Below are 18,169 nucleotides of genomic sequence, written 5' to 3'. Positions count from 1 at the left end.
TGTAGTCTTTTGCTTCCACCCGGACGACTGCATCAGTCACAACATGGCGAACCACCTTCGTTTTGTTGCTCGGACGGTGATGGTCAATGAGGGCAATATCGATGCAGCTTACAAGGCTCTAAATAGGTATCGTATTTCCACATGTATTTTTAAGTTACTGAGATAGCTAACGTTAGTTATTGTAAGTCAGCTTATTATTTGAACATCGTCGTTCGAACGTAGCTAACTTGATCAATGTCATTCCGACATGACTTCCGGTGTAGACAGAATCCATACGGTAAACGTTGAATTTGGCGATTTAAACCCAGGAAGCAGACATTCAATTTGCCGTTCGCCAGTTTTTCACGCTTAAATGTCAAAATCCATTCGGTAGGCTACTTACCAAAGGACGGACGATAGTTGCTCAGCGAAACTCTATTATTATAGAGTATGTAACGTTAATTACCAAAAAGCTCTAAATAAAAAGTTTCATGCAACCGAAAAAATGCATCTGGTGAAAGTGAAAATCGCCTTCTGCACCTCCATTAAAATCACTAACTACTGCCACGCACAGGTCCGCGGATCTAACAGCAGGAAAGGTAATTGATTGTATCGCCTAGAACAGTGTATGAACGTAATATAAATTGGTTTTCACCTGCGCTCAACGGAATGCAATAATATTTAATGTAAGTAAGATAGGTAGACAATAGGCTACGTCTTTACAGTGATATTTATATATTTCTTAATTACATTGTTTTTACTTTTAGATTTGTGTGAATTGTTAGATAATACTGCACTGTTGGAATTAGGACCACAAGCATTTCGCCACACCCGCAATAACATCTGCTAAATATGTGTTCGAGACCAATACAATTGGATTTAGGTATGTGGAGATACATTGTACAATATGAGGATGAAATTATAGTCCTAAAAAAGCTTGATGCGCAACTCACTCACCGGCGATGGCCGATCCGCTCGTGCTAAAAACCTGTCTCTCTCGTTTTACTTAGTAAAAACAATGCTCTTCACTCAATAGGCCTATTTGGAAGTTGATACACTACATGGTCAAATGTATGTTATGTGGACACCCCTTCAAATTAGTGGATTCAACTATTTCAGCCACACTCGTTGATGACAGGTGTATAAAATCGAGCACACAGCCATAGACAAACATTGGCACTAGAATGGCCTGTACTGAAGTGCTCAGTCACTTTCAAAGTGGCACCATCATAGGATGACACCTTTCCAACAAGTCAGTTGTCAGAAACGTCTAGGAGCAACAATGGCTCAGCCGCGAAGTGGTAAGCTCACAGAAAGGGACCACCGTGTGCTGAAGCTTGTAGCGCATAAAAAATAATCTGTCCTTGGTTTCAACACTCACTATGGAGTCCCAAATGGCCTCTGGTAGCAACGTTAGCACAAGAACTGCTTGCCGGGAGCATCATGAAATGGGTTTTCATGGCCAAGCAGCCGCACAGAAGCCTAAGATCACCATGCGCAATGCCAAGCATCGGCTAGAGTGGTTTAAAGCTCGCCCCCATTGGACTCTGGAGCAGCGGAAACCTGTTCTCTGAATCACGCTTCACCATCTGGCAGTCCGGCAGCTGATTCTGGTTTTGGCAGATGCCAGGAGTATACCTGTGCGAATACAAAGTGCCAACTGTAAAGTTTGGTGGAAGAGGAATAATGATCTGGGGATGTTCTTCATGGTTCGGGCTAGGCCCGTTAGTTCCAGTGAAGGGAAATCTTAACGCTGCAGCATACAATGAAATTCTAGACAATTCTGTGCTTCCAACTTTGTGGCAACAGTTTGGGGAAGGCCCTTCCTGTTTCAGCATGACAAAGCGAGGTCCATACAGAAATGGTTTGTCGAGATTAGTGTGGAAGAACTTGACTGACCTGCACAGAGCCCTGACCTCAACCCCATCGAACACCTTTGGGATGAATTGGAACGCTGACTGCGAAGCCAGGCCAAATCACCCAACATCAGTGCCTGACCTCACTAATGCTTGTGGCTGAATGGAAGCAAGTGCCTGCAGCAATGTTCCAACATCTAGTGGAAAGTCTTCCCAGAAGAGTGGAGATTGTTCTAGCAGAAAAGGGGGGATCAACTCCATATTAATGAATTTGTAATGAGATGTTTGACGAGCAGGTGTCCACATACTTTTGCTTACGTAGTGTATTTGTTAGCCTACTGACAGATATTTGTCTTCACTTTTCAGCAGGAGCCATTTGCTTTCCAATCTGTGTTTCCCCGCGATTGTGTGAAACCTGAATGTGACCCCCGCCCTCCGTTTAATCTCCGAACTGCCTCTGCTAGCCCAAAAGGAACACCTATGTGAGAATGCTATTCATTGACTACAGCTCAGCATTCAACACCATAGTGCCCTTAAAGCTCATCATAAGGACCCTGGGACTAAACACCTCCTTCTGCAACTGGTGGTAAGGGTAGGTAACAACACATCCGCCACGCTGATCCTCAACACGGGGGCCCCTCGGGGGTGCGGCTCAGTCCCCTCCTGTACTCCCTGTTCACTCATGACTGCATGGCCAGGCATGACTCCAACACCATCATCAAGTTTGCCCATGACACAACAGTGGCAGGCCTGATCACCGACAACGATGAGACAGCCTATAGGGAGGAGGTCAGAGACCTGGCCGTGTGATGCCAGGACAACAACTTCTCCCTCAACAGGATCAAGACAAAGGAGATGATTGTGGACTACAGGAAAAGGAGTACCAAGCACGCCCCCATTCTCATTGACGGGGCTGTAGTGGAGCAGGTTGAGCGCTTCAAGTTCCTTGGCGTCCACATCACCAACAAACTAACATGGTCCAAGCACACCAAGACAGTCGTGTAAAGGACACGACAGCGCCTATTCCCCCTCAGGAGACTGAAAACATTTGGCATGGGTCTCAGATCCTCAAAAGGTTCTAGACCTGCAACATCAGGAGCATCCTGACTGGTTGCATCACTGCCTGGTACGGCAACTGCTCGGCCTCCGACCGCAAGGCACTACAGAGGGTAGTGCGTACGGCCCAGTACATCCCTGGGGCCAAGCTTCCTGCCATCCAGAACCTCTATACCAGGCGGTGTCAGAGGAAGGCCCTAAAAATTGTCAAAGACTCCAACCACCCTAGTCATAGACTGTTCTCTCTGCTACCGCACAGCAAGCGGTACCTGAGTGCCAAGTCTAGGTCTAAGAGGCTTATTAACAGCTTCTACCCCTAAGCCATAAGACTACTGAACAGCTAATCAAATGGCTACCCAGACCCCACTTACACTGCTGCTACTCTTTTTATTATCTGTGCATAGTCACTTTAACTCTACCTACAGGTACATATTACCTCTTGTTACCTCGACTAACCGGTGCCCCCGCACATTGGCTCTGTACCGGTACCCCCTGTATATAGCCTTGCTATTGTTATTTTACTGCTGCTGTTTAATTATTTGTTACTTGTATTTGACATTTTTTACTTGTTTTTCTTAACTTCTTAAAGCATTGTTGGTTAAGGGCTTGTAAGTAAGCATTTCACTCTAAGGTCTACATCTGTTGTATTCTCCGCGTGTTACAAATAACATTTGATTTGATGTCGTTCACTGACAGATTTGCCCGACTGTAGGCATGCTTTGTGATTGGGCTACACATAATCCACAGCTAGGCAATAATTTTTTTTAAAAAGCTCTTGATTCTGTGGCTAAATGATAAATGATAGGCCTACTCCTGCTGTAGTATTCTGAACTGTTGAATTTGTTTTTGAACAGACAGCAGTAGTCCTATGACTTTGTTAAATGTACCGTAATTTCCGGACTATAAGCCACTACTTTTTTCCCACGCTATGAACCTCGCGGTTTATACAATGACGCGGCTTTTTTCACAAGATTCACGCTGCCAAAAAACTGAGCACCGTCACATAATGTCACGTAAATCGAGCGCGCTCAAACTTCCCATCATTCTGATTACGGTAGTCATTTTGTCACCCTCATCATGGCAAAGACACGGAGAAATGCATATGATGCAGCTTTCAATTTGAAGGCGATCGATCTGGCTGTTGGAAAAGGAAATAGAGCTGCTGCACGGGAGCTTGGCCTTAATGAGTCGATGATAAGACGTTGGAAACAGCAGCGTGAGGAACTGACGCTGACAACAAAAGCTTTCAGAGAAGAAAAGCAGATGGCCCGAACTAGAAAATGAGCTTGAAGACTGGGTCAACACACAGAGAGCAGACGGCCGAGGTGTTTCAACTGTACAGATCCGACTGAAAGCCAAAACAATCGCCACCGTAATGAAGTATGACTTTCTTGGTAGGCTACTGTTTACTGCTATTTAAACATTTTTTTTGTTAAAGCCTATTTATTTTTGTTACAAGCCGTGTTTCGTTTAAAGGCTGTGTAAAGTTCATTTGTTTCAATGTACCGGTAGCCACTTGCGGCTTATAGACGTGTGCGGTTTATTTATGTACAAAATACATATATATTTTTTAATTCAATGGGTACGGCTTATATTCAGGTGCGCTTAATAGTCCAGCAATTACGGTATTTCAATTCATCAGGGGTCAATTCATCAGCACCTCCAGCACCCCGCTATGCTATAAGGACATAAATGAAGTGCAGAGCTGGAGAGAGAAGAGTTGCAGGCTCATGTCTATCAGAGCAGAGAGAGGGAGCAATGTCATATAATGTGAATCTCATTCTAGTTCTGTGAGCGACACGGCCACACGTTGGTCTGTAGGTAAAAATGTTGTTTAAACAAACCCGTGCCGGCACAACACAAATAAAAAATGTTGAATAACAGGCCCTTTTTCACTTTTTTCTTTTTTTTGCGGGCATGATAATTAGGAGGCAACTTGAATTAACTCTGATTGCTTTTATTAAAAATGTTACATTGTAAACAGTCCCAATAATTGTTCATGCCACGAGGTACTGGATTATGGCAAATGGGTTCTGGATCGAAACAGTCCAAAACTGAGCGGTGCCAGATCCTGTTCTCAAATTAGCGAACTGAAGATTTAGCTTGCTACTGTGTTCACGATCACCAAATCAGTATCGCCCAAAATTGCTACCGTCGAGGGGCTATTTTCTACTGCTTTCCCTCCCTTCCTGCTTGGTTGCCTACCTTTCCATAAGACTCTCCATTCCCTCTTGCATATTAGAAATTTTGATAAATTTTTTTACCTAAAGCCCGTGGCTTTAAGGTTCTGATACATTGTATTTTAAGACTAGTTAAGTCCCATGAAAACCCCCTTATGTCTTGTTATCCATGCATGATGCTGACTAAAAAAACTGACATTTGAGATGGATTCATATTTCCTACTACTCAGAGACCTATTATACGCCTTTTAATAAGACGCATAATAGCTAACACATCCTCATGTCAAAGAATACAACATTTTACATGGAAGGTATACAGGTGTGGGCCTACTTCTAACCCATTTCTCTCTGCTCTCTCATTTTACACCCTTAAGAGTGCTGTCTGTGGACGGAATTATCGAAACGGTGAAACGAAAGCGCTACTATGAGAAGCCATGTCGGCGCAGGCAGCGAGAGAACTACGAGAACTGCAAGAGGATCTATCATTCTGAAATGGCCAGGAAGATCTCCTTCATCTCCCGGACGCAAAGACGAGACCCCTGGGTCGGCTCCTAGATGGAGGGCTATGTTCCGTCCGTGCGAAGAGGACAGTTAGGAGTAAGAGCTCACTGAGTTAGCACTACCCAGCTGGAAGATGGAAGGGGAAAGAAAAGTCCTCTGAAGGGAACTTCAATAAACCGGATCCAACTAGATTTGTATTCCACAATCCAAAGGGTTAGGGTTAGTTAGTGGCTGACACTTTGAAAAATTGTTTATCATCGAAATGATGTCGTCTGTTTTGAATGATAATTTTCCCTGTTCATTATAGCACAGTGTGCCAGAGGCGAGCATGTCTGTCTTGTTTGAGAAATTATACCTTCATTCTTGTTTGAAACAAGACAGTAACTATTTACATGAAACTATTGTTAACATTTTAGACACAAAGCCAAATTTATGTTTCGCACCTGGATCAAAAGTTGTGGTAATACTGAAGTTAAATAAATTGTCTCATTGTGTACGTTTGTTTCTAGTACGTTTTGTTTCTGAGATTAAATTAACCAATTTTGCTTGCGCCCACCACTTATTTTTGTTAGTTTTGTGCCATATTGCACTATTTTGAGGTAAGCCATGTTCTATAAATGAAAACGTCCTTTATACAATGCTTTTTTAGAGTATTGTAAAAAAGAATGGCATTTGTTTTGGGATGAACAAACAATTTATTAATTAGGTTGCAAGTTGATAACAATATATTCATTTTAAAAGGAGAATTTGAACAACAGTGTAATTATGCATGACAGCAGGATATCAGTCTCCTAAGACATTGGCTTCATCCCAAATTGTACCCTATTTCCTATATAGTGCACCCCTTAATGGTCCATTTAAGTCCATTCCTTGCCAGAGATGCATAAACTATGGACGGGTTGTCACATCCACTGGTTTCTCTAAATGGGGGCCCCAATGTGAGCTTGTGCTCTAGCGCCCATAAAAGCAAAAGCACTTGCTGCCCTGCAGAGGTTGCTGGCCAGAGCAAATCGTCTTGGCATTGTGGAGTAGGGCAATAAATTATCTATGATGGATTTGCAAGTTTTCCGGTTGGCGGCTGACCTACCTCCAATAGAGAAGTGGCGGAAGTCAGAATCGATGATTTTGGAAAGCGGGCTATAGATAGACTATAATAAAAATCGTGGAGACTGTTTAAAAGGTAAATCTACAACATGTTGGCCACTCATTTCAAGCAATGTCTCATGATACACTTGTCTCAAGAAATTGCCTGAAATTCTGATATTCTTATTGTTTCAAATAAAATATTATTTGTTACATACGCAGCGCCACTCGGGCACTTCATCTCAGTGCAAGAGGCGTCACTACAGTCCCTGGTTCGAATCCAGGCTGAATCACATCCGGCCGTTATTGGGAGTCCCATAGGGCGGCGCACAATTGGCCCAAAGTCATCCGGGTTTGGCTGGGGTAGGCCGTCATTGTAAATAAGAATTTGTTCTTAAACTGACTTGCCTAGTTAAATAAAGGTTAAATAAATACAAATATGTTTTGCTTATGTTAACACAGGTGTAGCGAAATGCTTATGTTTGCAAATAAAAAACATTTAAAGAAAATAATTAACAAATATAAGAATGAGCAATCTGAGTCCGGTATATAACTAGTGCCTTGATGAGGGGGAAAACTATTTCATCCATTTTAGAATAAGGCTGTAACGTAACAGAATGTGGAAAAAGTCAAGGGGTCTGAATACTTTCCGAAGGTACTGTATATGTGTATAGACATTATGGACAGTATATGAGTAGAAAAGGTGTGTACAGCAGTAATTATATAGGATGAGCCTTAACTAGAATACAGTATATGCATATGAAGTGGGTAAAACGGTGTGTAAAATTATATTGTAGTAACCAGTGGTCAATAACTTTGTACATACAGCAGCAGTCTCGAAGGTGCAGAGTTGAGTATCGGGTGTTGGCCAGCTAGTAACAGGGACTAAATTCAAGGAAGGGTACTGGGCGGAGGCCAGCTAGTGGTGACTATTTAACAATCTGGTGGCCTGGAGATAGAAGCTGTTTTTCAGTCTCTCTGTCCCAGCGTTGATGCACCTGTACTGTCTCTGCCTTATAGATAGCGGGGTGAACAGGCAGACACTAGGCCCTCAAAAACCTGCAGACACTAGGCCCTCAATGGAATGAGTTTGACACCCCTGGTCTAGGGTGTTGGGTAAGGTGGATGTGATATGATCCTTAACTAGCCTCTCAAAATACTCCATGATGACAGAAGTGAGTGTTACAGGGCGAGACGATAGTCATTTAGTGCCGTTATCTTCACTTTCTTGGGTACAGGAACAACGGTGTACATCTTGAAGCAAGTGGGGACAACAGACTGGGATAGAGAGAGATTGAATATGTCTAAACACTCCATAAGAACATTGTGGAAGGACCTCCAAATATAATTAGGCCTGTTCATTTCTGGATCAGATGATATGTTTTAGGAATGGTTGGGTCATCACAAAAATGTAAATGGCTATTATAGGGTATAATTTATCTACACCAATGGTACCCAAACTTTCTATAGTCCCTACCCCTTCAAACGTTCAACTTCCAGCTGCGTACCCCCTCTAGCACCAGAGTCAGCGCACTCTCAAATGTTGTTGTTTTGCCATCATTGTAAGCCTGCCACACACACACTATAAGATACATTTGTTAAACATAAGAATGAATGTTTTTGTCACAACCCAGCTCATGGGAAGTGACAAAGAGCTCTTACAGGACCAGGGTACAAATAATAATATAATAATAATCCATAATTTCTCTTTATTTAGCCATCTTACATATTAAACGTTATTTGTCGCACGGGCCTCCCGGGTGGCGCAGTGGTCTAGGGCTTCGCGCCCAGGGTTCGCGAAGGGGGTTCGCGCCCAGGCTTTGGGTTCGCGCCCAGGCTCTGTCACAGCCCGCCGCGACCGGGAGGTCCGTGGGGCTACGCACAATTGGCCTAGGGTCGGTTTGGCCGATAGGGATATCCTTGTCTCATCGCGCTCCAGCGACTCCTGTGGGGGGCCGGACGTAGTGCGCGCTAACCAAGGGGGCCAGGTGCACGGTGTATCCTCCGACACATTGGTGCAGCTGGCTTCCGGGTTGCGCTGTGTTAAGAAGCAGTGCGGCTTGGTTGGGTTGTGCTTCGGAGGACGCATGGCTTTCGATCTTCGTCTCTCCCGAGCCCGTACGGGAGTTGTAGCGATGAGACAAGATAGTAATTACTAGCGATTGGATACCACGAAAATTGTGGAGAAAAGGGGAGAAAAAATGTTTAAAAAATGTAAATAAAAAATAAATAAATGGTGAATAACTCACCACAGGTTAATGAGAAGGGTGTGCTTGAAAGGATGTTGGGTTGTATTGGAGAGAGTCTCAGTCTTAAATCATTTTCCACACACAAGTCTGTGCCTGTATTTAGTTTTCATGCTAGCGAGGGCCGAGAATCCACTCTCACATAGGTACGAGGTTGTCTCTGTGTCTTATCAGCACGATTTGCCAAGGCAGGATACTCTGAGCACAGCCCAATCCAGAAATCTGGCAGTGGCTTCTGATTAAGTGGACTGGAGGCAGGGCATGAAAGGGATAACGAATCCAGTTGTTTGTGTCATCTGTTTTGGGAAAGAACCTGCGTAATTGCGCACCCAGCTCACTCAGGTGCTTCGCTATATCACATTTGACATTGTCTGTAAGCTTGAGTTCATTTGCACACAAAAAAATCCTACAATGATGGAAAGACCTGTGTGTTGTCCTTGTTAATGCAGACAGGAAAGAGCTCCAACTTCTTAATCATGGCCTCAATTTTGTCCTGCACATTGAATATAGTTGCGGAGTCCTAGATTCAGATTATTCAGGCGAGAAAAAACATCACCCAGATAGGCCAGTCGTGTGAGAAACTGGTCATCATGCAAGCGGTCAGACAAGTGAGAATTATGGTCAGTAAAGAACTTTAAGCTCGTCTCTCAACTTAAAAAAACGTGTCAATACGTTGCCCCTTGATAACCAGCGCACTTCTGTATGTTGTAAAGTGTTACATGGTCGCTGCCCATATCATTGCATAATGCAGAAAATGCACGAGAGTTCAGGGGCCTTGCTTTAACAAAGTTAACCATTTTCACTGTAGTGTCCAAAACGTCTTTCAAGCTGTCAGGCATTCCCTTGGCAGCAAGAGCCCCTCGTGGATGCTGCAGTGTACCCAAGTGGCGTCAGGAGCAACTGCTTGCACGCGCGTTACCACTCCACTATGTCTCCCTGTCATGGCTTTTGCGCCATCAGTACAGATAGCAACACCACTTGACCACCAAAGTCCGTTTGATGTCACAAAGCTGTCCAGTACTTTAAAAATATCCTCTCATGTTGTCCTGGTTTGCAGAAGAGGATGTCTTCCTTAATTGACCGTCCATAAACGTAACGGACATATACTAGGAGCTGTGCCAGGCCCGCCACTTCTGACTCATCCAGCTGTAACGCATATAATTCACTGGCTTGTATGCGAATAAGTCCTCCACAATAGTATGGGAATTGCCTGTCCTAGCCAATCTGTAGCTCACCATATAAGACGCTTCTAGCCCCTTCTTATTAATGGTATCTGTTGCTTTTATACATGTCTTATTACTCAAAAGTCATCTTTATTTTGCTAAACAAAACTGCTGTGGCTTATTTTTCAAATTGTCATGTTTAGTTTCTAAATGTCATGTTTCGTTTCTAATTGTCTGCGCAAGAGTGAAGGTTTCCCGTGAGAGAGTAACGGTTAATGTGATTGGATGCTAATTATTTGACTAGGCTACCTGTATTTGACATTGTGTTGTTATTTCGCTGATGGTTGAATTTTATTTTTGGCAGTGAAACGAGGCTACCAAATGTACGTATAGCCCGTTGGAAATATAAATGTACTGTTTGAAAATGTGAAGAAAAAAAGATATATATTTAAATGTGAATCATATTTTTATTTGGCGTACCCCTGACTGCGTTGTGTGTACTTGGGAATACCTGATCTACACTAATTAAAGGTGCACTATGCAAAAATCACTCATATCCTTCTTGCTAAAATTCTAATAGTTTTCCTAATTTCAGTTTGTGACAAAACAAGCAAGCAGAGTGTAGAGAATCATTGTACCGTCTAAACCGCTGTGAAATATATTTTCCTTAACATAAAATATTGTATTTTCAGCTGTTTGAAGCTGGTGTACAAAACTGAAAGTAATAGACACAAAAACGAAACTTAAGAACGGGGAGCATAGAAAAAGAAGCACATCGAACAGATCTACAGTTTCTTAGACTTGCTTTCAACGAGAATGACATATATATAACTAAAATGTCTATGTGAATTTGGTTGGGTTGTCCAAAACATTACATATTGCAGCTTTAACAAAGATACACTAAATGGGGAGTAAACATGCAAGGTAGTTTTGGACAAATCCAGAATATGCATGCCTACCCCACGAGAACAAAATGTTAACTATCTACTAAATTCAGCAAAAAAAGAAACATCCCTTTTTCAGGACCCTGTCTTTCAAAGATAATTTGTAAAAATCCAAGTAACTTCACAGATCTTCATTGTAAAGGGTTTAAACACTGTTTCCCATGATTGTTCAATGAACCACAAATAATTAATGAACATGCACCTGTGGAACGGTTGTTAAGACACTAACAACTTACAGACGGTAGGCAACTAAGGTCAAAGTTAGGAAAACTTAGGACACTAAAGAGGCCTTTCTACTGACTGAAAAACACCAAAAGAAAGATGTCTCTGCTCATCTGCGTGAACGTGCCTTAGGCATGCATGTTGCAAGGAGGCATGAGGACTGCAGATGTGGCCAGGGTAATAAATTGCAATGTCTGTACTAATGAGACTCCTAAGACAGCCCTACAGGGAGACAGGACGGACAGCTGATCATCCTCACAGTGGCAGGCCACGTGTAACAACACCTGCACAGGATCGGTACATACGAAAATCTCACCTGTGGGACAGGTACAGGATGGCAACAACATCTGCCCGAGTTACACTAGGAACGCACAATCCCTCCATCAGTGCTCAGACTGTCCGCAATTAAGCTGAGAGAGGCTAGACTGAAGGCTTGTAGCCCTGTTGTAAGGCAGGTCCTCACCAGACATCACTGGCAACAACGTCGCCTATGGGCACAAACCCACCGTCGCTGGACCAGACAGGAAAGTCAAAAGAGCTCTTCACTGACGAGTCGCGGTTTTGTCTCACCAGGGATGATGGTCGGATTCACGTTTATCGTCGAAGGAATGAGCGTTACACCGAGGCCTGTACTCTGGAGCGGGATCAATTTGTAGGTGGAGGGTCCGTCGTGGTCTGGGGCGGTGTGTCACAGCATCATGGGACTGAGCTTGTTGTCATCGCAGGCAATCTCAACGCCGTGCGTTACAGGGAAGACATCCTCCTCCTTCATGTGGTACCCTTCCTGCAGGCTCATCCTGACATGACCCTCCAGCATGACAATGCCACCAGCCATACTGCTCGTTCTGTGCGTAATTTCCTGCAAGCTAGGAATGTTTGTGTTCTGCCATGGCCAGCGAAGAGCCCGGATCTCAATCCCATTTAGCACATCTGGGACCTGTTTGATCGGAGGGTGAGGGCTAGGGCCATTGCCCCCAGAAATGTCCGGAAACTTGCAGGTACCTTGGTGGAAGAGTGGGGTAACATCTCATAGCAAGAATTGTCAAATCTGGTGCAGTCCATGAGGAGATGCACTGCAGTACTTAATGCAGCTGGTGGCCACACCAGATACTGACTGATACTTTTGATTTTACCCCCCCCCCTTTGTTCAGGGACACATAATTCAATTTATGTTAGTCACATGTCTGTGGAACTTGTTAAGTTTTTTGTCTCAGTTGTTGAATCTTGTTATGTTCATACAAATATTTACAAGTGTTAAATTTGCTGAAAATAAACACACTTGACAGTGAGAGGACATTTCTTTTTTTGCTGAGTTTAGTTGGTAGCCACTCTAACTCGACCATTATCCAATTATGAATTGCCCCAGCTCTGGTGCGTCATCATCAGGCTGATCCATAGCTGATGACATCAGTTGTTGTCCAGTGTTCTACACGTGGAGTCTGAAACCGTAAGTACCATCTAATCACTAGCCTTACATTATGATAATGCAGGACAGGACACCTCAGCCACACTATATAAACCGTGTGGTTACTGCCTCGTGTTTTCCCTTGCTGACTATACAGCCACAGCCTTCCACACGTCTGACACGTGCAGTGAGAGAAAAGCGTGACAAGTAAGTTACTGGCCAATCAGTATTTATGTAGTCACTGAGTGGTTATATTCTCAACCAATGAGAGCGTTTTTGTACCAAGTGCTAACCAATCGTGGCCGTGCACACAGTTCAGCACGTGTAGCGCATGGTAGCAATTCACATGTTGCCCCTCGCTGTACTGAGGACTGAAAGGTAAACGGAATTTGAAAGGAGGGAAAGGAGGAAACAGTACTGAGACGTTGAGAATAGAGGACTCTAACAACTATAGCGCGCAATCAACATCAGTGTTTGTCATATATATATATATTTTTTTTTAAATAAGATCTTGTCAGAATTGTAATTGGAGAAGGAAATAGCAAATATTCAACTAGTTATCCATTTGACTGTTTTATTTTATTGTCTTGATATCGGCTTCATCCTAAAAAGGTAAGATTTTTCTTTAGAGTTTTTTCCCCCCTTGTCCTATTTTAACTCGATTTGAACTGTCAAATGTGCACTGTTGGATACAATAATTTAGCAAATAGTAAAAATAATTATTGGTTGTGCCTGAAGTATGCGCTGGTTCAGGATCAGCTTTCCCAGCTCTAGCCCGAACCTTCCTTTGGTTAACGCCTCAAACCAACCTGGAATCAGTTTATGGCATTAGTTATCTCAATGTATGTCATCTATATATTATTTAAGAACTTTAATACAGTATAGACTAATTTAAAGAAAAGGCATAGGGGATTTATGAGAAGCGTTCAATGAACATTGACAACTTTATAATGCGTGAAACAATGTAGTGTAATGCAGCCTCTGGCCTTTTGTTTCAGGATAGTCAATTAGTTTGATGTTAAAATGGTCAGATGTTTGAAATGTAACTAATAGCTGACATAAAATCCTAGAGCAATACAGCCAAATCCCACTGGACAGGGTGCGTCACACCCCCACACACCACACGATCACATGTATAGATAGCAACGCAACAGCTCGTGGAGTTTGAACCAATATCAGTGACTAACAGCATTCCTTCTTGAATATTTATTAGGGGACACACCTACTAGTATTCTGGAACGTGATGTGAAACTCATGCATTTGCGTTGTTATTGTTTTTTATTTGTTATTGTTTTTTTATCGATAGTTTTTTCATTTAAATTGTGATATAGGTATGTCTATGACTATGTCATTTTGTTAAAGTTTTTTTTTACTACATTACTACATTACTACATGCCGGACTTGTTGTAATGCCTAGGTCACTATTAACTCTACTCTGAGGTTTGTCTAATTGTAATATCCATTGGGACTGACCTGGTCTGTTCTCTCTCTCTCTCTCCAGGGATGCATTTGTTGAGCATGTCCACCAAATGGCCGTCCTACGACTCCCGCTCCTCCACCCCCAGCTTCCTCCTCAGCGAGAGCGACGCGACGGAGGATGAGGCAGACATTGATGTCTTCACCTCCGAAAGCGAGGGAGATAGCTCAGGAGGTGGCAAGACCTGCTCAGTACCCTTCTCCCTGGCCGGGGGTGGCGAGGCAGCCCCTAGGTTACACTGGTCCATGGCTGGGAGTGGACAAGCGGAATGCTTTCCCCACACCACCATCTACCCATCCATGGTGGCTTCCTCTTGCAGTGCTGCATTCTACACAAAGGAAAGCACAGAGCAGACCACACAAGGAGACCTGGCCTTCGCTCAGAAAGTGAGTTTTGTTTATTTAAAGACTGATTTAAACATACTTTGTTACTGATTTTCTCACCCAGGGACATTATCAGACAGTAGATGTTGATGTTTTCTGTTTCTCTTCGCTCTCCTAGTGTTCAGAGCTACAAAAGTTTATCAGACCCCTGTTGGAGCTTCTGAATGGACTCAAGACGGGGAGATTTGAGAGAGGACTTAACAGTTTCCAGTCGAGCGTTGCCATCGACAGACTACAGAGGATCCTGGGTATTCTTCAGAAACCTGACATGGGGTAAGCAAACCATCTTGTGTATAGCTAGCAGTAACTTATGGTGTAGTCACACATTTACTTTAAGTGTTTCATGTCGTAACATGTTATTAATGACAGTACTCCTCTTTTTCCACAGAGAGAAATTCCTCCGCACCCTCCTGCAGGTAGAGATGATGCTGAAGATGTGGTTCCCCCATGTGACCCCTGTCGCTGCCACCCAGAACCCCACACCCAGTCTTCCGCCACGATGGCACCAAAATCAGCTGTGTATGCCAGTCAAAGTGGGTCTCTTACTGCTCTAGCTATCACTGTTTCATATGTAATTGTCATAATGATTCCCACAGCAATCTATAATATGTAAGACTTGTATCTAATTTATGTTTTTCTTCACTCTTGCTCCATCAGAAGCGCAAGCTTAGCTGGTTGGACTCTGATTTCCCCAGTGCCGCCCCACCCAGCTGCAAGCGCCTGCAGCGTGAGGACAACTACCAGGAAGTGACCTCACAAGACTTTAGCCTTTTGAACACAGACACTTATAGCCCGTCATGTCTGACTGTCAGCAGGAGAAGAAAGGGAAATAAGAGGCTTGACATTTCACCTTGCTCTGCATGTGGTAGCCCAGCCACACAAGACAGCCGTGTCTCCTCAACCCATCTGGTGTTTCACTCACATCAGTTCTCCCTCCATGGACATCAGCCACGGAGATGCCACAGCGGGCCTGGCACAGTGAAGACACAGACCAATATTACATCAGTGGGAATCCAAAGGAGGAGTCAATCTATCCCCACATTACTAAGGTCTATGAAACAAGAGCTGGAGTAGAAGCACAGACACATAAAAGTGGACATAAAACTGAACTCTGAACTCATTGCACCTTTTAACCATCTTTCATTTTTCATTTTTTTACTGAAATTTACCTGGGAATATTTTTTATGGTTGATGTGATAAAGCAGTGTTGAGTAATAAATAAATAAAAATATATACTGTTACATTTTTATTTTATTTTAGACTTCAACAAAATTAGACATACAGTTCAATCACATGAAATACACTATACACGAATAAAAGATTGATGGAATACCTCTAACTTAACATCAACTCACAGTTATGAGTAGTATTAATAGTAGTACATCTTAAAACATGGACAATACAATGAAAGACAATACAAGAACCTGGTAATCCTTTAGCTGATGCAGCACAGTGAAAAAAGGCAGCTGAGTGTATAAGGCTTGCTATACCACCTCATTGATTGTAAACCATAACATACAACTGGCACTAAACCACTGCCAACCAGTGGCAACAAAACCATGTATTTATTACACAGTTTAATGTAACTATTGACTAAATCGACCTCAGTGTGAATACTAACTACCCCAGTAGCATACAACTGGAACGAAGGCAACCATTAGGAACTACAAAAGAGGATAAATAAGAATTATGTTAGATTTATTGTATTTCTCATAAAATGGGTCTGTTCTAGAAGAACCTGGATGCAGACTAGAGCCAGGGATTCCCTATTACATTCTAATTGGCTTTATAACTATTTATTTGATAGTATACATTTATCATCCTTTACTTTTTGATACATTTGATGTCAGGTTTATTCTACGGTGTGAAAATAAAAATATTTTGAGGAATACGTCACTGCCCAAAAACGATTTGCACATGAGTATTTGACTTTCGATAACAAAGGATATTCCACCTTATTGATAAATGTTACTATTGTGATGACGCCAAACACCTCATTTCTTTTATCTTCCAGGAATGTTTCTATTGGATTGGGAGAAAATCCATAAAAAGTATTTCATTAGTGTCACGTTCCTGACCTATTTTTATGTTATTTTGATTATGTTTAGTTGGTCAGGGCGTGAGTTGGGGTGGGCATTGTATGTTGTGTGTGTTTGGTTAGTCCATGGGTGTTGTATGTGTATGGGATAGTGTTTGTTAGGTTGTCTAGTTATGTCTATGGCTGCCTAGATTGGGTCTCAATCAGAGACAGCTGTCATTCATTTGTCTCTGATTGGGAGCCAGATTTAAGGTAGCCATAGGCAGTAGGCTTTTGTGGGTGTTTGTTCCTGTGTCCTCACAGGACAGTTGAAGGTTAGTCTCATTTGTTGTTTTGTAGTTTTGTAGTGTATTGTTTTGCTGTTTTCATTAAAAGATGGCTTATTTCCCTCAATTCGCATCTTGGTCCTATCCATGCTCCTCCTCGTTTGAGGAGGAGAACAACATTGACTGCCTTTACAGAAACACCCACCACAACAGGACCAAGCGGATTGAGGAGAGAGAGAAGGAACTACAGCAATGGGGAAAAGAGGAATGGACTTGGGAGGAGATTCTGGACGGGGAAGGACCCTGGGTAGAACCAGAGGAGTGTCGCCGCCCCAAAGCGGAGCTGGAGGCAGCAAAGGCGGAGAGGAGGTTTTATGAGGCAAAAGCAAGGCAGAGCGGCTGGAAGCCTGAGAGGCTCACCCAAAAATTTCTTGGGGGGGGGGCTAAAGGGGAGTGTGGCGAAGCCGGGTTGGATACCTGAGCCAACTCCCCGGGCTTGCCGTGGAGTAAGAGGGCGTCGTACTGGTCAGACACCGTGTTATGCGGTAAAGCGCACGGTGTCCCCAGTACGCGTGCTTAGCCCAGTGCGGGCTATTCCACCTTGCCGCACTGGGAGGGCTAGGTTGGGCATCGAGCCGAGTGTCATGAAGCCGGCCCAACGTATCTGGTCTCCAGTACGTCTCCTCGGGCCGGCGTACATGGCACCAGCCTTACAGGTGGTGTCTCCGGTTCGCCTGCATAGGCCAGTGCGGGCTATTCCACCTCGCCGCACTGGCAGGGCTACGGGGACCATTCAACCTGGTAGGGTTGGGGAGGCTCGGTGCTCAAGAGCACGTGTCCTCCTTCACGGTCCGGTATATCCGGCGCCACCTTCCCACCCCAGCTCAGTACCACCAGTGCCTACACCACGCACCAGGCTTCCAGTGCATCTCCAGAGCCCTGTTCCTCTTCCACGCACTCTCCCTATGGTGCGGGTCTCCAGCCCGGTGCCTCCAGTTCCGGTACCACGCACCAGGCCTGGAGTGCGCCACGAGAGTCCGGTGTGCCCAGTTCCTGTTCCCCGCACTCGCTCTGAGGTGCGTGCCCACGGCCCGGTGCCTCCAGTTCCGGTACCACGCACCAGGCCTATAGTGCGTCTCAGCCGGCCAGAGTCTGCCGTCTGCATAGCGCCAGAGCCGTCCAGCCTGCCGGAGCCGTCCAGCCAGGACCTGCCGGAGCCGTCCAGCCAGGACCTGCCGGAGCCGTCCAGCCAGGACCTGCCGGAGCCGTCCAGCCAGGACCTGCCGGAGCCGTCCAGCCAGGACCTGCCGGAGCCGTCCAGCCAGGACCTGCCGGAGTCCCTCAGCCAGGACCTGCCGGAGTCCCTCAGC

At 44.2% G+C, this 18,169-nt stretch overlaps 2 protein-coding genes across 2 annotated transcripts; both read left to right on the top strand.

Annotated features, from left to right (window-relative positions):
• Window positions 1-6,068, top strand: mrps21 (mitochondrial ribosomal protein S21). The gene is made up of 2 exons (XM_055894777.1): window positions 1-126; window positions 5,446-6,068. The coding sequence occupies exons 1-2, from the start codon at window positions 44-46 to the stop codon at window positions 5,624-5,626; spliced, it is 264 nt and encodes an 87-aa protein (XP_055750752.1). The 5' UTR covers window positions 1-43; the 3' UTR covers window positions 5,627-6,068.
• A 6,919-nt stretch (window positions 6,069-12,987) lies between these two features.
• LOC129831402 (uncharacterized) lies at window positions 12,988-15,736 on the top strand. The gene is made up of 5 exons (XM_055894776.1): window positions 12,988-13,247; window positions 14,137-14,498; window positions 14,614-14,768; window positions 14,884-15,028; window positions 15,153-15,736. The coding sequence occupies exons 2-5, from the start codon at window positions 14,139-14,141 to the stop codon at window positions 15,567-15,569; spliced, it is 1,077 nt and encodes a 358-aa protein (XP_055750751.1). The 5' UTR covers window positions 12,988-13,247; window positions 14,137-14,138; the 3' UTR covers window positions 15,570-15,736.
• Window positions 15,737-18,169: the final 2,433 nt, after the last annotated feature.

Source organism: Salvelinus fontinalis, chromosome 32 (genome assembly GCF_029448725.1).
Source record: "Salvelinus fontinalis isolate EN_2023a chromosome 32, ASM2944872v1, whole genome shotgun sequence".
NCBI lineage: Eukaryota > Metazoa > Chordata > Actinopteri > Salmoniformes > Salmonidae > Salvelinus > Salvelinus fontinalis.
The sequence above is the reverse complement of the archived record's forward strand: the minus strand, read 5'-3'. Positions and strand labels throughout refer to the sequence as shown.